Consider the following 14,693-nt stretch of genomic DNA (forward strand, 5'->3'; position numbering starts at 1 on the left):
GCAATAATCCAGTTTCACACATCAGGTTCCTGAAAGCGCTCACTACACCTCTTCTGAGTCTCCCATTCCAGGGCTTCAACCTGTAATTTTTCCCATTCCAGTTATGTTCTGGATCACCCAAGTTATAAAATTTCTGGTCTATTCCAGTTTCCCTTGGTCGGCCACAACTGAACCGGTTCGGACAGATTTGAAGCCATGGTTTAACCTCTGTGCTTCAGTGACCTCGGACGTGATATGAGGTAAATAGTTTCTATCTCATTAAGCTGTATGGGTTAAGGCATGCAAAGTGCTTAACACAGTGTCTGACAGAGTAATTTGTGTACCTCATATTTTCAACCATTTTGTGTAGTATCCCTATTTTACAGACAAGGAAGCTGATGCAGAAATCGATTTCTCCCGTGTCTTAACAGCTTGAACAGGACACAGCTGGCCATGAAGTTGAGCCTGTTTGATGCGCAAGGCCACCCTGCTCCTTGGTTAACAGGGAGGGAGAGGAGCAGTCCTAGGAGATCTGATGACAAGTGAATAATCTACGGAATAGCCCCAAACCTGAAACTTAGGCAACAGGATAAACAGGTCGAGTTTCTCTGGGGTTGTGAACGGGAGTGGAGAGGGAAAATGCAAGTGACCCGTATTTCGAGTTTTGACAGGGAGGAGTAAGGTATAAGAACAGCTCTCCTGTTTCTTCTGGCAGACTTGGGAGCCAGCGCTGAGCTGAGTGGGGTGGGAGTGGAGGATGACTGGTTGCCATGCTTCATTCAGGCTGAGGAAGAGTTCATGAGACTGGGGTGAAGTTGCCTCCGACTCAATTGTTTTTTTTTTTTCAACAGGTAATAAAATGCCTACTTTGTGCCAGGTACTCTGCTAGGTGAACAAAACAGACACACATGGTCCCTATGCTCAGGAAGAGTACATTCTAGTGGGGATTACAGACCTCCTAAACAGTTACACAACTCTTTAGCTAGAGTTGTGCAAAGGAGAGAAGCCCCAGTGGCGCAGTGGTTAAGAGCTTGGCTGCCAACCAAAAGGCTGGCCGTTTGAATCCACCAGCTGCCCACTGGAAACCCTCTGGGGCATTTCTTCTTTGTCCTATAGGGTCACTATGAATCAGAATCGACTTGCCAGCAACAAGTCTTTTGAGTCTTGGTGCAAAGAAGAGAAAGAGAGTGCAAGAGAGCAAGTAACAAGAGGCCCCGGCCTTGTGTAAGTGGTCAGGGAAGGCTTCTTGGAGGAAGTGTTGTCAAAGCTGAGAACGAATAGAATTAGCCAGAAGGAGGGGATAGGGCAGAGAGTAGTCCATGCCAGGGAACAGCACATGCAAAAGCCCCAGTTTAGTGATGGGCCCAGGCCAGCTGGAAAAACTGCAAGAACTGTGTGGCTTAGATGGTGGGAGATGAGGTGGGCAGTTGTTAGTTGCTATGGAGTCAATTCTGACTCATCGTGACCCTGTGTGTGCAGAGCAGAACTGCTCTATGGGATTTTCAAGGCTGTGACCGTTCAGAAGCAAATTGCCAGCGGAACTGACGGCAACCAGCAACCACATTGTAACCCAGTGGGATGTATTTCTTGCCTTGCAGTTCAGAGCCCTCATGTGTTAATATCATTTGATTCCCGAGGCAGCTCTGGAGACATGATCCTCGTTTTACACGTGAGAACGCTTGGCATCTCAGAGGTCAATTGTCTGAATTCACATATCTAGACCACACCCCCACCCCACCCCTTGCTCCTTCCCCTACATCAGTAGATGCCGCCCATGCACAAGTGGACTGATGGACAGGCAGGGAGTCTGGCTTTCTCCCTCGATCCTTTCAGCACTCGTAGTGACACTATTGCTCTTTGGATACACAGGGCTCCTAAAGTAGCCCAACCTGAAAAGGGAGAATCGCGCCCGGAGGCCTTGGGGTGGGAAAATCTGCCCCTCCCTGCCCACCTGGGGCAGGGCTGGCAACACAGTAGCAATGGCCTACCTGTCTGGGCCTGCCTGAGGCTCAGTAGGAAAGACGGAAGGAGCTCAGACCCTATGGGTAAGGCTGTGGGGGTGTCAGCAGGGAGCAACCCCAGACATAACTTCAAAAGAACAGAGACCCATGGAGTGGGTTGAAGCCTGTGGTCATCTTCCACAGCAGGGGTGGAAAGAGGGTAGAGTACACTTGCTGAGTGCTAGGCATCTCCATCTCCTGGACAGAAGAGGAGAGGGGAGATGTGTCCTCTGTGTCTACAGTCTGCCTTATGTATATGATTTCATCTAACCCTCATGCCAACCCTGTGATTGACGGAGTCCTTGTTTTAAGGGTGGGGAAGTTGGCTCACAGAGAAACAACATTTCAAGGTCTCTCAGCTAGTTAATAGTAGAGCTGGGATTCAAACCCAGGTATGAGTGATTCCAAGTGCTACCCTATTAGAATTGAGGCTTGCTTACCCCTGGGGAGAGCCTCAAAGGCTTCAGGGAGGAGGTGACATTTGCACTGAGACCCTCATGTCATGGTGCTTAGAACTCAGTAGGAACTCAATAAAGGTTTGGATGATTGAAAAGCCTGGAAGAAAGAGGGTTGCTGCAGGCCTCAGTGTGGGGTCCTGGAGCTGGGGGCTGGGAAGGGGTCTCAACCATGGCGTCCATTAGCCTTGTGGGCTTCTCCCCAACTCCCCAGGGGTGATGGGCTATCAGGGCTGTGCCAACCTCACCTGGGCAGCCAGCTCTGTTCCACCAGGTCAATGCCAAGAGACATGAATGCATTCCCCTAAAAGTCAATTCAGGAGAACACAAAGCAGCTGTTTTTGATAAAGGAAGGATGTGTCAGGCATAGGGGGAAGAAAAGAGGTCAATGAGGAAGCAGCCTCTGGCCAGAGACCAGCCTGAGGAGCCCCAGAGGCCATGGAGAGGGTAGTGCTACCGCTGCGCCCACCGCTTCTCCCCCCTGCAACCTGGAGCCCCACTCTGTGACCAAAGTCAAAGAGCATGTCTCTGAGGAAGGCGGACACTCCCCACCCCCACACCAGCCTGAGACCTGGTCACGACGGCATCCCCGGAAGGGCGGGTCTGAGCACAGGCTGGGTTACAGGGTTGGGTGCCTTGGTGTCACTGTTCACTGGGCTGAGAGGGCCGCGACCCACAAGGAGCACTGGGTGGGTGCAGCTTGCAGCTTCGTGATAACCTCAGTGAGGTTTCCCAGAATTCGCCCCTCCACGGGCAGTCACCTCCCCCGTGACGCCCACATTTGGCTGTAAGAGGTAGTGCAGGGAGAGGCCTCCTGGGGCAGGATCTGGGGTGTGGCAAACCTGTGGGACCGAGTGGATGCCGTGTAACCTCTCATAGTTTTTTTAATCTGTAGAAAGGGGATCTCCTTTGCAGTGTGCTTCTGAGGATTAAATCAGATAATGTACTCCTACGAGCTTTATAACCGAAAGTGACATACAAGAGCAAGGGATTATTCACTCGTTGGACAACCATCCACTGAGCCTGGACAATGGATCTGGAGGGAAAGCAGGAACTCACTGTCCAGACTAATCCAATTCCACGTGTCCTGGGAGCTCAGAGGAGGGGCCACTGAGCTGGATTTGCAGAAGAGACAAGGAGTATTCACACTGCAAAGGGGCGAGGGGGTTCCAGGCAGGGTAGGGAGTAAGTAGAAAAGCAGGTGGGTGTCAGAGGGTCCTGGCACACTAGATAGGAACTACATGATCTGTTCTCCTTTATCCTTTTGGTAAAACAGGTGATGGCTCACATTCATTCAGTGCTTACTAAGAACCAAGCAATATTCTAAGTACTCAACATACTTCTCATCTCTTTTATTTTTACAAACATCCTGTATTAATACCTCCACTTCACCTGGTGAGAAAACTGAGGTCCAGAGGTTAAAGTAACTTCCCAAGGTCACTCAGATAATAAATGACACTAAGCTTTGAACCCTATGCCTAACTCTAAAAGCCACGGTTTTAGCTACTTATTGTAAGTATTAAAAAGTCACCTTCCTTTTGTTCAACCCTCCAAAACCATCCTTCTATAGCAACATTTTCTTTCTTTAAGAATGTCATCTCTCATCTTTCTCTCAAGCAAAACCCCAATTCCTTTAGCCTTCTGTAAGAGAGTGTCAGGCTTGTAAGAGGCCACTGTAGGGTCAGCAGGGCATGAAAAGAAGATTTGGAAGGCAAGTGTTTATGAAGTGACCCCAAAAGGGGTGAACAGGAAAATCAGACTCAGACAAGAGACCTGTTACCTCTGTATCTCACTGATCCCAGAAAACCTAGGCAAAGGGTTGGGGAAGGGCAAGAGGAGAATCTGTACTTAGAGAAGTATCTTCCTTCCTGGTATCCAAGGCTGATTTTGTAGGGTTCACTTCCCAGAAGGAAAATTAAGGCAACTTTTAATCAAACAGTGACTTGACTCTCCCTTCCCTAGCCCTCATCTGGAACAGAGGGCAGGACGTCTACTTAAGGGGACAAAGGGTGTCCCAGAGAAAGATGTGGATAAGGTAGGCCAGTAGGATCAATCAGGCACTTGGTAAAGAAGACTCTGGACCTGGAGTCATGAGCCCACCTCCCCACCCCCTTCCTGGGATTATCTTTAAGGAGAAGAAGTCTCATTACCCATTACCAGAGCCACTGGCACCATTCTCCAGTGACCTGGGTCACTTTCTTTCCTAACTGCATTTCCTCTGCCGACCCCATAATGTCTCACTTCATTGTCGACCTTCTTCAAGATGAGACCCCCCCCAACCGCACCTGGAAGGAGGCCAATCTTGGAGGCATAGCACGCCCTCTATGTTGCATCTGCCTTTGACTTGCATACCCTCCTCAACTAGGAGTTCAGAGTCATATCCAGCCAGAGCCTGGCCTGAGCACCATCCTACACTCTACATTTCAGTCATCTCTTTCAGGCCTGTCAACCTTCCATGCTATACCCCAATCCACAGTGGCAGGGCTTTCTTTTGAATTATAGCATTCATTGTAAATCATTTGATGACTAAACGGTATGGTTCATTAGGGGGAAGCTAAGCCCCAAATAGGGTGGCTCAATATCAGGAAGATGCTGACCTCTGAAAGCAAAGCTGATAGAATCAACAACAGGCCAGTTCAGCCATCTGCAGAGTATTCCACACTGAGATAGTTTGTGTTACTGATAGAGATGAGAGTGTATCCTAGGACTCCATCTAGGTGACCAGTGCTTCTGAAGCTGAAAATGATTGCCCGAGAGTATCTGAGGAAATTGTAACTTAATCAAGGGTGGTGTAACCTTAGATAAAACTCTTAACCCGGAAGGCCTCTCCAGAGCAGAGCAGCAGCTGTGGGCCCTGAGGTTTACAAATGTGTTTTTAAACAGTGCTTTTACACATTTTGAGTTAGTGATTGACCTTCAAAAATTGGAAGGTCTAACATAAAAATTAGAATTGTCAGCTTCTCTTCAAAAATCGACAGATCTGGGCCTACAGTCCCATGTGGCATCTGTCCAGGAAAGCTGAGTACCATCCCTGCCCTTTAGATGGGGTATGCCGCAGGGCCCACTGCTCTCCACCATCTCCTAGACATGAGGCTGAGGATCAGTTGCCATTAATACGACACTTGCTACTGGGTTCTTACACAGGCCTGCTTTACCCATTGGTGTTACTGCAGGGCCTCTGTAGTAACATGAACAAGGCCTCACCCACTGTCTAGGGTAGAGTATGCCCTGATATGACCTCAGTCCTCATGCCCGTGCTAGCCACTCACACTTTTCTGCCTGGAATCCTCTTCCCTCTACTTCCCTGCCTGACAAATATCTACTCATCCTTCAAGGATGTATCTGAATGTCACCTCCTCTGTGAAACCTTCCCTGATGGCTCCAGGCACAGTCAGCCCCTCCCTCCTCTGTGCTCCATTAATTCTGTATTTCAGTTGTCTCTCGCTAGGCTAGAAGCATCTCAAGGCCAGAGTCTATAGCTTCTCATTTCTTGTGCCTCTGGTGCCCAGGGTCTGACACAGCGCACCCTGGCTCTTAGGGACTCCTCTGTGGAAAAGTTTAAAATGTGAGCCTAAGAGATAGGCCTCTCTATATGAAATTAGAGTGGAGATTGTGGAGGTAGGGACACTGATTGGAGAGTGAGCAAGATTTGGTAAAAGCATTTTAAACAAGCAATTCCAAGTGATTCCGATGCACGTGGTTCACAGACCACTCTGTCTGGGATCCTCTACTGTGATCCCTGTCAGAGCTGTTGGTGTTGGTAGCTAGGCACCATCTAGTTCTTCTGGGCTCAGGCTAGTGGAGGCTGTGGTTCATGTGGTCCTTTAGTCCTTTGGACTAATTATTTTCCTTGTGTCTTTGGTTTTCTTGATCCTCCTTTGCTCTGAATGGGTAGGACCAATACATGTCTTATATGGCCACCCACAAGCTTTTAAGACCCCGAACGCTGCTCACCAAAGTAGGGTATAGAGCATTTTCTTTATGAACTATGTTATTCCAATTGACCTAGATGTCCCCAGAGACCATGGTTCCCAGCCCTCAGCCCCAGTAACTTGGTCCCTCAAGGTGTTTTAATGTGTCTAGGAAGCTTCTATGGTTTTGCCTTGGTCAAGTTGTGCTGACTTTCCCTATATTGTGTGTTGTCTTTCCCTTCACCAAAGTTAACACTTGTTTACTATCTAGTTAGTGATTTCCCCTTCCCATCCCTCTCCTCCCTTGTTACCATCAAAGATTGTTTTTTTTCTGTGTGTAAACCTTTTCTTGAGTTTTTATAGTAGTGGTGCCATACAATATTCGTCCTTTTGTGACTGTCTTATTTCACTCAGCATCATGCCCTCCAGATTCATCCATGTTGTGAGATGTTTTGCAGATTCATCATTGTTCTTTATTGTTGTGTAGTATTCCATTGTGTGTATGTACCATAATTTGTTTACCCATTCATCTGTTGATGGGAACTTAAGTTGTTTCCATCTTTTTGATATTGTGAATAATGCTACAATGAATATGGGTGTGTATATGTCTATTTGTATAACGGCTCTTATTTCTCTAGGATATATTCCTAAGAGTGGGGATTGCTGGATTGTATGGTATTTCTATTTCTAGCTTTTTAAGGAGATGCCATATCATTTTCTGTACTGGTTGTACCATTTTATATTCCAAGCAGCAATGCATAAGAGTTCCAATCTTTCCAACATTTTTTTTTTTTAAATTAGCGCCAGTAATGTCAAGGTGAGATTGTATATCATTGTAGATTTGATTTGCGTTTCTCTAATGGCTAATGACTAAATACTGGTTTTTTTGGAACAAGCTGAAGAGTTTGGTTTTAGATGTGTTGAGATTGAGATGACAATAAAACAGTCAACTGAAGGAGATCCATCATCAGTTGGAGATAAGGGACTGAGGCTCAGATTGGAGCCTTAAAGTGTGATGTTAGCTCAGGTAGTACTTGAAAATTCACTCGGGTGAAGCTATGAGAGTGGTTGAAAGTCAAAGAAAGAAGGTATAGATGAACAAGAGGAAAAGGCCTGGAGATATTCCCATGTTTAGAGATGAGTGGAGGAAATGGTATCAATGATGGAGACAATAACTAGTCAGAGGGTGTGATGGTTAAGGTTGTGTGTCAGCTTGGTTGGACCATGATTCTCAGTGGTTTGGCAGTTATGTAATGATGTAATTTGTCAGTTATGCAATGATGTAGTCATCCTTCATGATGTGATCAACTGGTTGTAAGGAGAGTGTCCTTGGGGGTGTGGCCTGACCCAATATATATATGGATGCTCTGGCAAAACTCGCTTGATTGTTCTGGATCTTACATCTGACTCATCATCATCTGACCTCTGGTTCTTGGGACGTGAGCCAGCTGCCTGCTGTATCGCCTGCCGATCTTGGGATTCATCAGCCTCCGTAGCCTGTAAGCCAGTGGCCTGCCATCTGACCTGCCAATCTTGGGTTCACCAGCTCCTGAAACTACATGAGTCAAGAGAAGCCTCCAGCCTGACACCTGACCCATGGATTTGTGTCTTAGCAGCCTCTACAACCACGTGAGCCATTTTCTTGAGATAAATCTGTGTGTGTGTAGACACATACACACACACATACACACACACACACACACACATACATGTTGTTAGGCACCATTGAGTCATTCTGACTCATAGCCACCTATGTACAACAGAACAAAATACTGCCCAGTTCTACACCATCCACACAATCATTGCTATGTTTCAGCTCATTTTTGCATCCACTGTGTCAATGCATCTCATCAAGGGTCTTGTTTTTTCCGCTGACTTTCTACCTTACCGAGCATGATGCCCTTTTCCAGGGACTGATCCCTCCTGATAACATATCCAATGTACATGAGACGAAGTCTCACCATCTTCTCTTCCAAGGAGCACTCTGGCTGTACTTCTTCCAAGACAGACTTATTCATTTTGCTGGAAGTCCAGTATTCTTCGCCAACACCATAATTCAGAGGTATCAATTCTTCTTCAATCTTCCTTATTCGTTGTCCATACATATGAGGTGCTTGAAAATACCATGGCTTGGGTCAGGCACACCTTAGCCCTCAAAGTGACATCTTTGCTTTTTAATATTTTAAAGAGGATTTTTGAAGCAGATTTGCCCAATGCAATACATGGTTTAATTTCCTGATTGCTGCTTCCATGGGCATTGATTGTGAATCCAAGTAAAATGAAATTCTTGACAACTTCAATATTTTCTCTGCTTACTATGATGTTGCCTGTTGGTCCAGTTGTGAGGATTTTTGTTTTCTTTACGTTGAGGTGTAATCCATACTAAAGGCTGTAGTCTTTGATGTTCATCAGTAAGTGCTTCAAGTCCTCTTCATTTTCAGCAAGCAATGTTGTGTTATCTGCATACTGCAGGTTGTTAATGAGTTTTTCTCCAATCCTGACAACGAGTTCTTCATGTAGTTCAGCTTCTCAGATTATTTGCTCAGTATAGAGGTTAAATAAGTATGGTGAAAGGATACAACTCTGATGCACTCCTTTCCTGATTTTAAACCACGCAGTATCCCCTTTTTCTGTTCGAATGACTACCTCTTGGTCTATGTACAGGTTCCTCATAAGCACAAATAAGTGTCCTGAAATTCTCAGACTTCACAATGTTATCCATAATTTGTTATGATCCACATAGTCAAATGCCTTTGCATAGTCAATAAAACACAGGTAAACATCTTTCTGGTAGTCTCTGCTTTCAGCCAAGATCCATCTATCATCACCAATGGTATTCTTCATTCCACGTCCTCTTCTGAATCCAGCTTGAACTTCTGGCAGTTCCCTGTTGATATACTGCTGCAACACTTTTAAATTATCTTCAGCAAAATTTACTTGCATGTGATATTAATGATATCGTTCAATAATTTCTACATTCTGTTGGATAATCTTTCTTTGAAATGGGCACAAATATGAATCTCTTCCAGTCAGTTGGCCAGGTAGCTGTCTTCCAAATTTCTTGGCATAGATGAGTGAGCACCTCCAGCACTGCATCCGTTTGTTGAAACATCTCGATTGGTATTCTGTCAATTCCTGAAGCCTTGTTTTTCGCCAGTGCCTTCAGTGCAGCTTGGACTTCTTCTTTCAATACTGTCAGTTCTTGATTATATGCTACCTCCTGAAATGGTTGAATGTGGACCAATTCTTTTTGGTACAGTGAATGTGTATTCTTTCCATGTTCTTTGGATGCTTCCTGCTTTCGTTCAATATTTTGCCCACAGAATCCTTCAAAATTGCAACTTGAGGCTTGACTTTTCAGTTTTTTCAGCTTGAGAAATGCTGAGCATGTTCTTCCCTTTTGGTTTTCTAACTCCAGGTCTTTGCACATTTCATTATAATACTTCATTTTGTCTTCTCAAGCCGCCCTTTGAAATCTTCTGTTCAGTTCTTTTACGTCATCATCTCTTCCTTTTGCTTTAGCTACTCTACATTCAAGAGCAAGTTTCAGAGCGTCTTCTGACATCCATTTTGATCTTTTCTTTCTTTCCTGTTTTTGTAATGACCTTTTGCTTCTTGTATGATGTCCTTGATGTCATCCGACAGCTCCTCTGGTGTTTGGTCATTAGTGTTCAATTTGTCAAATCTATTCTTGAGATACTCTCCAAATTCAGGTGGGATACATTCAAGGTCATATTTTGGTTCTCATGGACTTGTTTTAATTTGTTTCAGCTTCAACTTAAACTTGCATATGAGCCATTGATAGTTTGTTCCATAGCTGGCCCCTGGCCTTGTTGTGACTGATGATATTGAGCTTTTCCATTGACTCTTTCCACAGATGTAGTCAATTTGATTTATATATGTATATATGCTTCACTGGTTTTTCTTCTCTTGAAAACCCAACCTAAAACAGAGGGGTATGTGGAAATATAGGTTAGTATATGATTTACGGAAAAAAAAGAAGAAAATGAGGGAGAGAAATAAGAGAAGTGGGAAGTGTCATTTATAAAGTATTATGTCCCAAGAACTGTACTAGGCATCTTGTACACATTATCTTGTTTAATTCTAAATGGTTTCCATGTGTTGGCCCCCTTCAATCAAGTATTCACATGATGCCTACAGTAATCTTCCCACAGCACAACATGGGTCATTTTGATCTCCTGCTTAAAACTGTTCACTGATTCCTGTTGCTCCGAGGATAATCTAAACCTTGTAACTTGCTCCTATGACTTTTTTTTTTTAATAACAACTTTATTGAGATATAATTCACCATACCATAAAATTCACTCTTGTAAAGTATACAATTCAATGGTTTTTAATATATTCACAGAGTTGTACAAACATCACCACAATCCATTTTAGAACATTTCATCACTCTAAAAAAGGAACCCCATACCCATTAGCAGTCCCCGTTTTCCCCTTTCCCCAGCTCCTGGCCACGAATGTACTTTCTGTTTCTGTGGGTTTGCTTATTCATGACATTTCATGTAAATGAAATCAATCATACAATATATGGCCTTTGTGACTGGTTTCTTTCACGTAGCATAACATTTTCAAGGTTCATCCACATTATAGCATGTATCAGTACTCCATTTCTTTCTATTTCTGAATAATATTTCATTGTATAGATATATTACATTTGTTTATCCATTCATCAGTTGGTAAACATGTGGGTTGTTTCCACTTTTTGCCTATTATAAATAATGCTGCTACGAATATTTACAGACAGGTTTTTGTGGACATATGTTTTCAGTTCTCTTGGATATACACCTAGGATTGGAATTGCCGGTATTGTAACTGTATGTTTAACATTTTGCAGAATGGCCAAACAGTTTTCCAAAGTGGCTGCACCATTTTACAATCCTTCCAGCAAAGTATGAGTGTTCTAGTTTCTCCACATCCTCGCCTACACTTATTGCTCTCAGGATTATCTCTATTTTAAGATTATAAGAGCAATAATCTTATTTTTTATTTCAGACGTCCTAGTGCATGTGAAGTATCTCATTGTGGTTTTGATTTGCATTTTGCTAATGACTAATGTCGTTGAGCATCTTTTCATGTGCTTATTAGCCATTTATATATCTTCTTTGGAGAAATGTCTACTCAAACCATTTGCCCATTTTTTAAATTAATTATTTGTCTTTTTATTATTGAGTTTTAACAGTTATTTAAATATTCTGGATACCAACTCACTATCAAGTACATAATTTTCAAATATTTCTACCATCCTGTGGGTTGTCATTTCACTTTCTTGATATTCTGTTGTCTTTCTTGATAGTGTCCTTTGAAGCACAAATGTTTTTAATTTTGATTAAGTGCAGTTTATCTGTTTTTGTTTTTTCTCTTAGATTGCTTGTGCTTTTGGTATCATATCTAAGAAATCATTGCCTAATCCAAGGTCATGACAATTGTTTCAGGTCTTACATTTAGGTCTATGATCTATTTTGAGTTAATTTTTACATATGGTGTGAGGTAAGGGCCCAACTTCATTCTTTGCATGTGGATATCCAGTTGTCCTAGTACTGTTCATTGGAAAAGACTATTCTTTCTCCCATTAAATTGTCTATGGCCCTTCTTAAACTGGTCCTTTCTTTGTCCTGTGGCTTCATCTCCTGCCACCCCCAACCCCGCTCCAGCTTGCCCTCCATCTCCAGCCCCATTAAATAACTTGTGCTTTCCCATATAAGCCAAGTTCTTTTCTCCCCTCTGTCCTCCCTCTCTGCATGCTGTTTCTTCTACTGAAAAATCTCCCCCACCCCTCTTCCCACGTCACCTGGCTATCTTCTCTAATTACTTGGCAGGTCTAGGCTTAGATGTCACATCTTCCAAAATGCCTTCCATAAGCCCTCAAGAATGGGTTAGGAACACCAGCTCTGTGCTCCCAAAGGACTCTATAATTAACTCCAACAAGATGCTTAAAACATACTTGTCTGTATCCCCCCCCCCCACCACCACCACAAAACCTCTTCAAGGACAGGGGTTTTTTTGTGCCTGGCACATTACAGGCTCTCAATAACTTTCTAATGAATTAATGAACCCTAGAAGTTAAGGAAGAAGACAGTTTCAAGAAGGAAGACAATACTGTGTATTGCGGAAGAGAGTTTAGAATGAGTCTGGGAAAATGCCATTGGGTTTTGACTATTTTTATCATCACAAACGGAAGAGTTTCAGTAGTGTTGTGGATGTGGAAGCCAGTCGGGGAGTTAAGAGTGAATTGCTGATGTGAAAGTGAGGCTTTAGTTACAAACTGTTTATACCAAGTTCGTAGGTGAGGAAAGGAGGGAACTAGATAGGCACTGTGAAAGAACTCAAAAGGAAAGAGTTCGTTTTATGGCCTTTAGTCCATCAGCTACTTCCCTGAACTTCAGGGAGTTTAACTCCTAATGTCAATTCTAGGTATTCCCCCAATGATTTTCCTATACCTAGACATGGACCTGGGATATAGAAAGAAACAAAATGTCCTCACTCTCCTATTACCACATTACACTTCACCTCCATCCCTATGTAACAACACAGACACGTGCACGCACAAGCACCCTGTATTTGTGCTAATTCCAGAATTCCAGGAATCTAAAGTTTCTGGGAATAACTGAGGCCTTTTCTCAAATTGGGCTAAGCTATGTCTGCCCCAGCAAAAGATATCTTAGGAGAGGTGATTGTTTGGGTAGAAAAGGATGGAACAGGTCTCCTAACATCTTGATGGCACCAAAAGAATGTGGGAGAGTCTTCTCTCTCTGCCCCTCGTTCCCTTGTATCTCCCCTGTCGTGCACCAGATAGGCTACAATGAAATAGCTTTAAGATTTTAATTTTTTCACAACCTTACTGATTTATCTTCAGCTTGTGACTCCTTCCTGCTCTTTGGCTTTTTCCTCCCAGAGAGAGATATGTCTGATCATGAGACCACCAACCTGACTAGCTTTCACCACCAGCCTCACACAGCTCACGTTGTACCTTATATTTTTTGGAAATATTTCCTGATCCAGCTGCCCTTCCAAGAGACGGCCAAGGAAGGTGAAGCTGGTACATTCCTGGGGCATCCTCTCAGGGGTATAGCCCAGCTCCACTTGCCCCTTCTTCAGGGTATACTCTCCCTCCACCATGGAACCTGTCATCACTTGTACTCTCTTCAGGTTCACTGGATGGCTGAAAATCACTGTCAGGTGGTTCCCTGTACTAACATTATATGTCCAAAAGAATGACTCGTCCACAGTGTAAGCCTCCCAGGGAAAATGAACATCAAAAACCTTCATATCAGTGAAAACTGTTCCAGGTGGGTTGTCAGGACCATAAGAGTCGTTTTTCTTAACTGTTGAGGTCTTCTGATTGTCATCAAACATGGGGTGGGAGGCTCTGTGGTAGAAGAGGAAAGGCCTGCAGAGGATTGGGTTTTGCTGAACCAGGAGGGCACGGAAATGAGGAATCAGCCTGTTAAGGGGCTTCTCCTTGTAGAAGAGGAGGAGGAAATGGGCGATGAGTGGGAGGTCCCTGCTGTGAAAGAGTTTACCAAGGAAGCCCATGTTGGAGAACTCCAGTAGTACCCATGGGTTGGAGTTCATGTTGGTCACCTTCCACTGAATGTGGCTGACAAAGTTGGGGCTACAAAAGACGTTGTCGTCTATTAAGAGGAAGTAATCAGAGAGGTTTGTGGCATAGCTCATGAGGAAGGCATGGTCCACATTCTGCTTGGAGTAGAATTCCCCAGGATAGGTGTCGTTCCTGATGCCACCCACAGGGGGGTAGGCATCAGATGGAGCATGGATCAGTAGTAACTGCCCTGCCAAGATTTCTGGGCTGAAGAGGCTTGAAATACGGGCCACGGTTTCCCTGAGCCAGGTGAGGTCAGAATCTGCTAGGTGGATCAACACTATGAAATGTTTCTGCTCAGCCTTAGAGGAAGCACGGAACAAGGAGTCCAGCGTGTAGAAGAGGTTACTTCCCTCTGGCCGTGACACTGAGGAGAGCCCCACCGTCAGAAACTCTAGCGAGAGGCAAAAGAGAGGACAGTTGTCAGTATGTGGTGGTGGAGATGGTTGTCAACAGAGTTAGGGGCTGGGAAGCTACTTGGGGCTTCTCTCTTCCTTTCTTTCCTCTCCTACTTCCCCATCTGTTCTCTCCTTTGGCAGTGGGCATGTTTAGGTCCTTTCTACTCAAAGTGTGGTCCTTAGTCCAGCAGCATCAGCCTCATCTGGAAGCTTATTAAAAATATAGACTCTCTGGACAGCCCCGTAAAACCAAATGAGACTAACGAGGTACAGGAGTCCAGTGACAAGGGCCAGAAAGCAGAAGGGGACAAGGAAGCTGGTGATAG

General features: G+C 44.3%; 1 protein-coding gene across 1 annotated transcript; it reads right to left on the minus strand.

The window, feature by feature from the left end:
* Positions 1-13,426: 13,426 nt before the first annotated feature.
* Positions 13,427-14,043, minus strand: LOC101341904 (alpha-1,3-mannosyl-glycoprotein 4-beta-N-acetylglucosaminyltransferase-like protein MGAT4E). Its single transcript, XM_012555217.1, is given in 2 exon segments — positions 13,427-13,476; positions 13,479-14,043. Coding segments are annotated over 2 exon segments (615 nt in total).
* Positions 14,044-14,693: the final 650 nt, after the last annotated feature.

This window comes from Trichechus manatus, unplaced genomic scaffold, assembly GCF_000243295.1.
Source record: "Trichechus manatus latirostris isolate Lorelei unplaced genomic scaffold, TriManLat1.0 scaffold00035, whole genome shotgun sequence".
Lineage (NCBI taxonomy): Eukaryota > Metazoa > Chordata > Mammalia > Sirenia > Trichechidae > Trichechus > Trichechus manatus.